Below are 12,122 nucleotides of genomic sequence, written 5' to 3' on the forward strand. Positions count from 1 at the left end.
TCCTTAGCCAGTGGAGTAGGTCTCAGATGAATAAAGTTCAGTCCAGGCACTGTATTGTATCAAGTGCAGAGAAGGTCTCACCAGAAGCTGGGAAATGAAGGGGTCTGGTAGTGGTCCGCGGAGCGGGGTAGGCAGAGAACCCAGTCACAGTTGACTTAGCGATGGTAGATCCGGTAGTAGTCCGCGGAGTATGCCAAGAATCTATTCTTTAGTGAGACAAGACAGAGAGACTGAAGAGAGAAAATACTCACAAAGGCTGGTAGCTGTAGGAGAGGTGACCTCCGCAGCGCAGAGGTAAAGATGATGCAAGGCCCAGAGCACCGGAGCCGAGATGTCCTCTGTAGAAGTAAGTTTAACCCAGGAAGAAGACAGGGGAGAGCAAGGCCCCGGGGAGCGGGTACCTAGGGTCCTGATGGAGCTGGGAAACCTGGAGAGTAGACAGGAGTGAAGCAAGACCCCTGAGGAGCGGGTGCCTTGAGCGTCCTTGCTGGAACAGAGTAACCCCGGAGGGAAAGAAGGAGCGAATAAGGCCCCTGAGGAGCGGGTACCTAGAACACCCTGGTGTAGTCAGCGTAACCCCGGAGGGTTTGTAGGAGCGAGAACTCAGAGCGGGACGCCTCTGAAGGAAGTCGAAATTAGCTGGAGCGGAATCCTTGCTAACTCGTAGCTGGATTGGAGATCGGAAGCTGAGTACCCAGAGGTAGTGACGTCATGCGGTGGGGATGCCCCCGAGGTTCCCACCATGACGTATTCAAAAGAGAGGGCGGCGCGCGCGTGCCCTATGTGACCTCTGTGTAAGAATGACGAACGCAATCGCCCATGCCGGTCCAGGGACGCCGGAGAGGTCTGCGAGGAGAGGCGGAGGCAGCCATCTTGCCCAGAGGAGAGGAAAGAGAAAAAAAAAGGTGAGACAGAGGGCGCAGCCGTCTGCGACCGGGCACAACAGGATCTATTCCTTACGAACCCACCATAAGATGTCAACAATCTTACGAACATTATCAGCAGCCATGCATTTAGGTATAAAACCCATTTGATCAGAGTGAATTAAAGACGATAAAAACGCATTCAGCAAGGACTCGGGCTAGGATCTTCAAGTCCAAATAATCAAGGATATAGGTCTGTAGGACCCACAAAGAGAAGGATCCCTACCAGGTTTGGCAATAACAAATACCAGCACTATTAGAATGTAAAGGAAAAGATCCCCCTGCTCTAATATAATTCAACATGTCAGTTAAAGGGACAACCAAAATGAGATCTTTTTATAGTAGCCACTGGAAAAGCCATCTGGACCCCGGAGATTTACCAGGTTTTAACATAGCAATAACCTTTAGAACTTCAGGGGTACTAATGGGCCTATCCAAGAATTCTCGTTGCTCGTCAGTAAGGGAAGAGAGAGACATCGAGGAAAGATAACCATCAATTTGTGAGTCAAATATAGTAGAATCCAAACTATAAAGAGAAGCATAAAACTTAGAGAAACAGTCCCTGATAGCAGAGGATGCTGTGGCTAACTTTCCTTGTGGATTGATTTTGGCTACATATCCTTGGGCAGCAAGGGCCTTTAGCCTTCTAGCCAAATAATGCCCGGCCTTAGTAAGCTTGTTTAACTAAATTAAGCCAGTGGGACAGCATTTCATCATCTAGGGATTGTGAAGCAGTTCTGGCCAAAGAAAGGTGCTTGAAAACAACTTTAGATTGAGACTTCATATGCAAGCAAGAAAGTTGAGAAATTTTGTCAAGTAATTCAGTACAGGCTTTCTCTCTATCTTTCTTATAAAAGAGATGGGAGATGGGGACCCCTCACCACTGCTTTAGAGCAGTCCTATACCACATCCAGAGAAACGGAAATAGATACATTAGATTAAAAATAAGATTGGAGATGATCCCCCAGAGACTTAGAAAAAGAGTCAATCTTCCACAGACTTTCATTTAGGTGCCAGAAAGTGAGACCCTTATCTGCATCTTTGAATTGAACTTCAAGCCACACTGGGGCGTAGTCAATCCAAGTAATGTTCCCAGTTCTCACCCCTACCACTCGATTTTGCAAAGTTTTATCAGAAAATAATCAAGATGAACGTACAACCCATGAGGGGAGAAGTAGAAAGTGTACATTTGCCGAAGGAGGGAAACTCCTCCAAATGTCAAACCAGTCCCCACTGAGACAGAAGGGCAATCAGATGTTGCCTACTCCCTTGCACAGAAGAGGAGGTAGTAATGGGGTTAGAGTTATCTAAATTAGGATTTCTAATAATATTGAAATCCCCACCTAACATTAGAGATCCCTCTATTTTATCTAATGACTGTTGAAAAGAACCCTGGCAGAATTGGGAGCATAAACACTTAGGTAAACACTTCCATCCCCAACCACAGTTTTACCAAATAATAGCAACCTTGAGGGTCAGCAAGTTGAAATAATATCTCATAGACAAAATGGGCGGAAATTAAAATACCCACCCCGTGTTCCTAGCGTCTTTAGAAAAGTAGAGAAAAGGAAAACCCACAGACATTGAATGGGCGTCAGAACTGGAATTAAGCCTTCAACAAACATTACTTAGAATAACATTTAACAGAAAACACCAGAAGTCTTTCAGCCCTGATCAGCAAGGCAGATCGTGAGTCCTCAGAGTGCCGACGTAGTAGCCTGCCCTCCTTCCCTGCTTGATGCCAGTGGGGCTGAATATCTGCTTTAAGTGTGGCAGGCATCATCTTGGGCAAAGGAAAGGCAAATTCGCTTTCTGAAAGACCTCCGTTGCTTTAGTCACAGATTTGATGTGATGGGTGGATCCTTTTAAGAATAAATTGCAGGTTAATGGGAAAAGTCCAGCGATACTGGATTCCCGCAGACTGCAGAGAAGTCATTACTTCACGGAGCTCATTCCTCTTGCATAGGGTTGACTGAGCCAGGTCATTAAAGATGGTGAGGGAATGCCCCTCTCCCAGTCATTCATGCTGATTCCTTGCTGCCACAAAAATTTGTGACTTTTGCACATAACTATGAAGACAAAAAAATAAGGTCTCTGGCGCGATTGTCTGGGCGAGGAACTATGGCCCTTTCGATTTTGTTATGCAGTGTGGCAACATCACTTTCAAGAGCGGCATCAGCTTGTGCATTGAATGATAGATGTTCTGCCCAATGCACCGGGCATCTGCATAATCAGCGGTTTCTGGGACTCCTCGAATCCTCAAATTGCATCGCTGCGACCCATTCTCTAAATCTTCTAATTTGTCTGCGAGAAGGGCGAATTTAGCTTGTAAATTTTTCTGTTGCGCCGACATAGTTGTGAGAGCTATGCTGTGGCTCTACCCACAGGTCGAGCTCATCTACTCTAAGCCCAGGGCAGCGAGATCCTCACGGACCTCTGAGATGGAAGCAAGCAGATCAGCTTTGTGTTGCTTCATATCTGCCCTTAATTTGAAAGACCAGTTGCGAAGCTTATCTCGAGAGGGTAAGTTGATAGGGCTAGTGTTTGTTGAGAGGCAAAGCGCTTGATCTCAGAGTCTCTTCCATCCTGCCAGCAGCGGCCTGCTCCGCTGACTCACTCTCCTCCCCGAGGAGAGTCGAAGAGTGCTTGCTGAATGAGAACTGTTTCAGGTTGGTCGTCCTCTATTTGGTCGCCATCAGGAGAGATTAAACAATATAGTAGCGGGAAAAATGCTTAAGAATCACACAATAAGCACTTGTAAGTGCTAGACCTAGGGGTGCGTCTCGACAACAAATTCAACCTTAAATCCTTCATTTCCAACACAACTAAAGAATGTTATTTCAAATTGCAAGTGCTAAAAAATCTGAAACCACTCCTCCACTTCAGTGACTTCCGTCTAGTACTCCAATCTATAATTCTGTCTAAGTTAGACTATTGCAACTCTTTACTGCTAGGTCTCCCGCTCTTATCTACAAAACCCTTACAGATGGTGCAGAACGCTGCAGCAAGGCTACTCACCAACACAAACAAAAGAGCCCACATCACACCTATTCTTCACAGCCTTCACTGGCTTCCTATAAAAGCCAGAATCACCTTCAAGACACTATCAATGATTCACAAGGATATTATGGGCATCGCACATCTAAATCTAAACACGCAACTCCGCCCTCATACATCACAAAGACCCATCAGATACAACTACAAAGGTTCTTTATATGCTCCCCCGATGAAAACCTCACTTACAAAACGAGCACTCTCCACAGCCGGACCCACCCTCTGGAACTCATTACCGCCGGATCTACGCCAAGAGACTTGCCATCTAACTTTTAAGAAAAACCTAAAAACATGGCTCTTCCGGCAAGCCTATCCAGAATCACAAGAACATTCTGACACCGGTCAGAAAAAATAGTCCTCCTCAAGCTCCTTGACCACCCACGATATGGACAGTCCACCTGTATTGAATACACTCTTCTGTTGATGCATTAGTTCGTCGAGCTCTTGCACTACTCATGTTTGCGCCCATCTACACATTTTTCTATTAAATGTATATCCCAAGTTACACTACCCCTATTTAGCTAGTACCCATATTTATCCACGTTACTTTGTCGAGTTACTGTTGCTTATGTAATATTTATTGATGTTCCTATGTTCAGAAACTCTGTTTATTGTAACGCCTTAACCGCGACAGTTTTGTTCTTTGGAAACCGACCTGATTTGATACTTGTATTAAGAAGGTCGGTATAAAAAATCCTAAATAAATAAGTGAAGGATTAAAAAGCAGGGGAGAGGAGTGCTTCAGTTAAGCAGCCATCTTGGTAGATGTTGCTAGAGCCCCCCCCTTTTTTTTTTTAATATATTTGTGCCACTGACTGGCCAATCAGAACAGCTACTTGGATTGTATTGGTCATCCAAACAGCACAGGGGTGGCTTTAGACCTCCAGACCACCGAGAATTTCAAATACTGACACTGTATTATTGTAAAACAGAATTTCTGTACTTTAGTAAAGATTTTGAAATAAAGGTGATGCTCGGGTGGAAAAACACTTAGATTACTTAGGTACTAGGTAAAACTTATTCAGAGCCAGAGAAATGTTTTTGTTTTGCATTTTTGCTCTCTTTTCAAATGGTTTTTTTTTTTCTGCTGTTTTTCTTTTTTTGTAGTTTAGTTTTCTTTTTTTTTAAATTTATATTTTATTAAATTTTCAACAGTTTTACACTTATGAAATTAAGAAAAAATGGACACATGTAACAATAACCATATGTATCTTACATATGAATATTTAAGAAACATAATTAACATAGAAACCTTTCAATTTTACACTCCACATAACCTATAATTGGGGGAGGCAATAAATGACTTAGCGAATAATATTCCAATAGAAATTAAATACAGGAATGAGGAGTATCTATCTTTTTACTCGGCCTCTGTCTCAGATACAGAAGTTAGATTCTTGTCTGAAAGAAAATTTTCCAATTGCATCGGATCTAAAAATCCATATCTCTTTCCTTTATAATTTAACAGACATAAACATGGAAATTTTAGATGTAGTTTAGTTTTCTTCCCCCACTCCAGCCTTTGCTTCTTTCCAGTTTTTTCCACCTCCCTCCAGACATTCTTGTTCATCAAACACAGCAATAGAGCAGCTCCTCTGAAACTTCTTTCCCTGGCCTGGTCTCCAGCAGTGGTGGTTGCGGTGACATCCTCTCTCTCGGGCCAATAAGTGACAGCCACTGCAGTTCCCACTTCTAACCCAGTCCCCACTGATGTCTTTTCCACTGGGCCTCTGGCTTTGGAATTTTAGGCAATCTGGTGACCACAATGTTCTAGCCCTGAGTATTCTTAGAACCTTTTTTTTTTTTTTTGTGTTAAATGTGTGTGCATTTTTTGTTTCATTAGGAATCGGCGTATATTTGGCCTGTTGATGGGTACACTTCAAAAATTTAAACAAGAATCTACAGTGGCTACAGAAAAGGTAATTTTTCATAATGTTATAATTGTGCATTCAGCAAAATTGAGGTGTGTTAGATTTTCTGCAGTTGTTAGCTATCAGGAGTTGAGTATGAATGATATACCTAAGTTTATGGAGCATACAGCTCATCTGAAATCTGTTAACCATAATAAAACTGTTTAGATTTTGTCTTAACAAGCTAAGGGCCATATTTACTAAGGCTTTTTCCCCATGGGGGAAGAGAGAGTGTAGTAAATCAGGCCCTAAGTTGTCTGTGCAGTATTGAATTTTTTGGTTGATCACATACTATGGTTGAGGAGGGTAGAGATATGGGTCGTGAAGCTAACATGGCAGGTTTTGGTGGCCAGGGAGGAGAAGTGAGAGAAGGCTGGATTTTTTTTTCTTCCAGAGAACTGATGTGGTTAAAGTGAGGAATGTTAAAGATAAAGAACAGGACAATCCAGACTACTGAACCTTCTCTTCTTGGCTCTCTACCATCCTTAGCTGCAATTGAAAGTGAGATTAGAACCAAATCTGCTGCTGGCATCTCTTTTTTTAGCCAAACATCAATGAAGCATGGCTAAAATGGGCAAATACCTTTTTTCACAAAGGCAATGAAATCCTTCAATTGTTTGCTCATCTTTAGCAAAAGAGACGGCAAGAAATTGAATTGAAACTTGAAGTTCAAGCAGAAGAAGAGAAAAAACAGGTTGAAAATGAGAGGCGAGAACTGTTTGAAGAGAGGCGTGCAAAACAAACAGAACTGCGACTTTTGGAACAGAAGGTTGAACTTGCACAGCTGGTGAGTGGTTTTGTTTCTTTTACTTCAGTGTAGTGAGAGAGAAGCCACAAAATTTGGACATCAATGAGTTGTTTACTTATGTGGACTCTTATCAAATGTTGTAATCCCTTTTTTCCCCCTTTTATTCCAGCAAGATGAATGGAATGACATAATGTTAAATTAATTAAACATATAAGAACGAAGACAAAGCCTCATCTATTCTATAAACCTGGCAAGATGTATTCCACTACTCAGAAGTTATTAGACGAGTCGCAGAGAAAACTGAATGGTAGGAATATCATGAGAAGACTAATTCTTTTGGGGGGAGGCGGGGAGGAGACAGAAAGTGTCAAGGTTTGTTTAACTTGTTTTATAAGTTTCATTTGTGGTTTGTAGACTGTTTGTTTTTAAATAAAACATAAAACTACTCACATTAACATGTACTGCTATTTCCTAGCGTGTAGCAGATGGACTCAGGACCAATGGGGGGTATAGTGTGCTTCTGATAGCTGTTGGAGACTGAGTCAGATTTCAGTCTGACGTCAGCACTAGTACATATACCCCTGCAGGAAGCTCTGCTCTTCTGTATTTCTTCGTCTCCATAGCAGTTCAGGACTCTATACACGCTTGCACAGTGTTAGAGTATTCAAACCAAAGAAAATTCCAAACAAGAAGAAATCTTACCTCTACTGACGAGTCCCGCTTTCCTGTGGTGATACCTACGTGTCCCTACCCCAGTCGAGAATTCCTGAGGTGCTTTCCGAGATCCCTCAGAGGTAGGCCTCTGTCCGGTAGCCAGTTCCTGGCGTGGACTTAGCCCCCGGCAACGGGAGCGGCTGAGAGGCAGCAGGTGCAACACCGAGCGCGGTGGTGAAGGTACTTCCCTCTCCCCCCCCCGCAGCCGGAGACCGCCTGCAACGAGACCGGGAAATGCCGAGACAAGGTAAGGTAAAAACTTTCTAAAAGTCTCCGGTCCCCGAGGCTTGGATAGCTGCACAGATCGCCAGTCGGCGTCTGTGCTATCGGGTTGATCAGCCCCATCCGGGCTAGACCCGATTGAAAACAAGGGTCCTCATACGTGGAGACCTTCAGAGGTGGTCGCCATATTGCTTGCGTGGTCACAGACACCATTTCCCCTTGATCGCCGCCCTGTCGGCCTAACTGAACCGTGCGCACAGAAGCAAGCCGGGTGCACAACTTACTTGTGTGCACATCGGCGCGCGCACAGCGACGCGCTTGAGGGGGCCAGAAGCACAGCCACATGCTCAACGGTGCCGGGCGCATAAGTTAAGTCTGCGCACAGGAGTGCGCGCATCTTAGTGAGCTCGCATCCTGGCCTACACGCACATCTCAGACGCATCCGAGCGCATAACTAAGCATCCCAGCGCGCGCGCATCCTATGCACAAAAACCATGGCACCACCAGCCAAGAAGGTCAAGGCACAAGTCCTCTGCCCAGCCTGCCACATAAGAGCGGTGCAGCACGAAGAGGCCACGGCCCTGTGTCTACAGTGTGAGGAGGCTCTGGGAGAACCAGTCAAGGCCCCCCCAGCCAGTACCGGAATCCGGATCCACCGATAGTACACCGGACCTCTCTACCCCCAACTTGAGCCTCCCTCAAACGGGGCTCCCTGGGGACGCAGCGGCTTTCAATTTAAACCCAGGATCCTTTCCCTGGGTAGAATTCTTTAAAGGTCTACGCACCTTTGTCCACATGCAACCGGCGCCACCAATGCCACAGCATCCAGAGGAGCCTAATCTCCCAGGGCCCTCTAGGTCCCCCAGAGATGTGCCTCCCCCGGCCAAAAGCCTCACCATAGGGGACACGGATACCTTGGACGAAGATCAAGACTCCCTGGAGGAAGGGGAAATCCCTCCAGGAACGGAACCTTTCTGAAACCATGAGACGTTTTTTCTCCAAAGACGAGCTATCAGATCTCGTGTCTCTCAGCTTGAAGGAGCTCGCCATCCCAGGCACAAGTGCCACAGGGGAACAGAAGACGAACCCTCTCCTAGAGGGACTCTCAGGCCTCCCGCCATTTCCCTTTGCTGCAAGCCGTACAACAGCTGATCGATCTGGAATGGGATGCTCCGGAAGCCAGTTTCAAAGGGGGACAGGCCCTGGAAGCCCTATACCCACTGGAACACTCAGCCAAAGATCTCCTAGTGTTCCCCAAAGTGGATGCCATGGTCTGCGCGGTCGCAAAGCGCACTACCATTCCAGTCGAGGGAGGAGTGGCACTCAAGGATGCCCAGGACAGACGTCAGGAATCCATCCTTAAACAGTCATTCGACGTATCAGCTATGTCACTATAGATTGCTGCCTGTGCTGTGGTGGTGACATGCGCCTGCTTATCAATGACCATGAACGCCGCCACGCCCGTCGAAGCACTAGAACCAGCAATATCCTTCCTAATGGATGCAACCTCCGACCTGGTGCACACCTCAGCCAGGGGCGTCTCATCCATAGTGGCAGCCAGAAGGGAACTCTGGCTCTGAAGCTGGTCAGCCGACGCGACTTCCAACACGAAACTCAAGAGAATGCCCTTTAAAGGAGCCCTCCTGTTCGGAAGCAAACTGGAGAAGTTAGCCAGCAAATGGGGTGAATCCCCAGTACCTCGGCTACCGGAGAACAAGAACAAAAGAAGCCAACTCCCCTCTCCCCGATTACCTAAAGGCAGAGGATCACAGCGTTTTAGACCCTACAAGAGTACATATCAAGCACCTCGCTCCGCAGGCAGGGGCCAGTCCTTTCGGAACAAACACCAAGAGGGGAGCCGGCTCTGGCACAGGCCCCAGCCGCACCCCACAATGAGAATCAGCCGACCCATCCACAGGAAGAAGCCATAGGGGGCAGGCTTGCCCTATTCTACCAAAGATGAGTCGAGATAACAGCGGACAAGTGGGTCCTAACCATCATTCGAGGGGATACTATCTGGACTTCCAAAACATCCCTCCGGACAAGTTCGTGAAATCTCCTTGCCACGCACCCTCCAAGAGGACGGCAGTGGAAACCACACTGGCCAAATTGCTCGCTCTAAAGGCCATAACGCCGGTGCCCATGCAACAACAAAACATGGGGCACTATTCCATCTATTTTGTCTCCAAGAGGGAACGTTCCGGCCCATACTGGACCTCAAGTCGGTCAACCGCTACCTGAGGGTACCACACTTCCATATGGAAACCCTGCGCTCGGTCATAAGGACGATACAGTTGGGAGAATTCCTCACATCCCTGGACCTGGCAGAAGCCTACCTGCACATCCGGTCCATCACGAGCATCAACGCTTCCTACTTTTCACAATCCTGGACCACCACTACCAGTTCCGGGCGCTACCCTTCGGGCTAGCCACAGCCCCTTGGACGTTCACCAAAATCATGGCTGTAGTGGCGGCGACACTGAGGAAAGAAGGAATCCTCGTACATCCATATCTGGACGATTGGCTGATCAGGGCAAAATTTCCAGAGGAAAGTCATCAGGCGACCACCAGAGTCAAGACTCTACTGGAGAACCTTGGGTGGGTTGTCAACACAAATAAGAGCTACTGCAGCCCTCCCAATCTCTAGAATACCTGGGAGTCCGGTTTGACACCAGACAAGACAAGGTCATTCTTCCTTCTATAAGGAGAAGAAAACTGATGAACCAATTGCGAAACCTGCTAACAAGTTTTCGCCCCAAAGTATGGGACTACCTCCAAGTCCTCGGCCTCATGACATCAACCCTGGAAGTGGTCCCATGGGCAAGAGTTCACATGCGACTGCTACAGCGTCCCTACTGTCATGATGGAACCCGATGTCCCAGGACTACTCCGTTTGTTCGCTTCCAGCTCCCGGAGGATGTGCGGAACCAGCTCCAGTGGTGGCGATAAGAAGACCATCTGAGCAAGGGAGTAAGGCTATCCCCACTGACCTGGATCTTGCTCACCACGGACTCGAGTCTACAAGGGTGGGGAGCCCACTGTCAGGAACTGACAGCCCAGGGGCAATCAGACAAAGAATTCAAGCTCACATCACAAACCTGCAATATTCCCAATCAATACGAAGTAGGTTTTTTCAAATCTCAATCCTACAAATCTGCCTATCTATACCCCTCCTGGTCTACTAGAAAAAGACCCCTCCCCCTCATCGAATTCCTCACCATCTCCTCTCCCCCGACATCCCTACAATACTCCTTGGCGACTTTAACCTCCACGTCGACTCCTCTCCACAATCCCCTACATGCATAGAAACATAGAAACATAGAAATGACGGCAGAAGAAGACCAACCGGTCCATCCAGTCTGCCCAGCAAGCTTCACACATTTGTTCTCATACTTAACGTTTCTCTTGGCTCTTAGTAACCTTATGTTCTAATTCCCTTTTCACCCCCACCATTAATGTAGAGAGCAGTGCTGGAGCTGCTTCCAAGTGAAATGTTAAGTTTGATTAGTTGGGTAAGCGGCAGCATAGCTCTCTGCCATGAAGCAGAGGGCAATGCTGGAAATGTGTGAAGTATCAGTTTTTCTTTTCCCCTGTCATTGAAGCAAGGAGTCATGCCGGACATGCACCGAAAGTGAAGAATGCCTTGAAAGTCACATTAACTATCATCAAATATTGAAAAGCCTAATAATTGGTAATACCTATAAGCCCATGAACCATCCCTGTTTTTTTTTCTTTGAAGCCTTCATCTCATCCTAGATGCAATGGGCTTCACCCAACTGATTCACTCCCCAACCCACAAAGCAGGTCACACCCTTGACCTTATTTTCACTAACTCACTCATCAATGTCATCCACACCCCCACATGCCTCCCAGTTCCCTGGTCTGACCACTCCATCATCAGTACTACCCTCTCTCTACCACCCCCACCCACCCCTCTCCTCCTCAACCCAAATCCTTCCAACTTCGTAAAACCTGCCCCATTGACACTCTTGAAATGGCGTGCTCCAACATTCCAAATCACATTGACCTGGAGACAGCAGATAGTGCTATATCCTCCTGGGCAGAAACCACCAAAACATAGCCAACAACTTATGCCCTATCATCCAAAAAACAATCACACAAACCACTTCATCCAAAAAACCCTGGTACACCCAAACACTCAAAACCCAAAAAATCCAACTTAGAGCAGCTGAAAGACACTGGCGTAAACACCCCTCCCCTGCCACAAAGACCGTTTATTACCAACTCATGCATGCATATAGAAACGCCATTCAAACAACCAAAAAAGAATACTATGCCAAGAAAATTCACCACCTCCAATTCAACCCGAAAGCACTATTCACCCTAGTCTCAAATCTGACCAAACCCAACGTGTCTTCACCCCAAGTCCCATCACACAGACCCGATGTAATGAAATCGCCCTCTTCTTTAAAAACAAAATATCCAACATCACTGCCAAGTTTACCCCCAATACCAAAAATTCCCACAACACCAACAACATAATCCCTCCTACCCCTCCTACACACCCCTCCTTCTTTGAACCCTCCTCAT

At 46.4% G+C, this 12,122-nt stretch overlaps 1 protein-coding gene across 1 annotated transcript; it reads left to right on the forward strand.

Annotated features, from left to right (window-relative positions):
* The first annotated feature begins 5,824 nt into the window (after nucleotides 1–5,824).
* On the forward strand, nucleotides 5,825–7,060 carry LOC115078647 (pinin-like). The gene is made up of 3 exons (XM_029581590.1): nucleotides 5,825–5,896; nucleotides 6,519–6,674; nucleotides 6,805–7,060. Exons 1-3 carry the CDS (start codon nucleotides 5,846–5,848, stop codon nucleotides 6,835–6,837), a joined length of 240 nt encoding a protein of 79 aa, XP_029437450.1. The 5' UTR covers nucleotides 5,825–5,845; the 3' UTR covers nucleotides 6,838–7,060.
* The last annotated feature ends 5,062 nt before the right edge of the window (nucleotides 7,061–12,122 follow it).

This window comes from Rhinatrema bivittatum, chromosome 16 (assembly GCF_901001135.1).
Source record: "Rhinatrema bivittatum chromosome 16, aRhiBiv1.1, whole genome shotgun sequence".
NCBI classification, from domain to species: Eukaryota; Metazoa; Chordata; class Amphibia; order Gymnophiona; family Rhinatrematidae; genus Rhinatrema; species Rhinatrema bivittatum.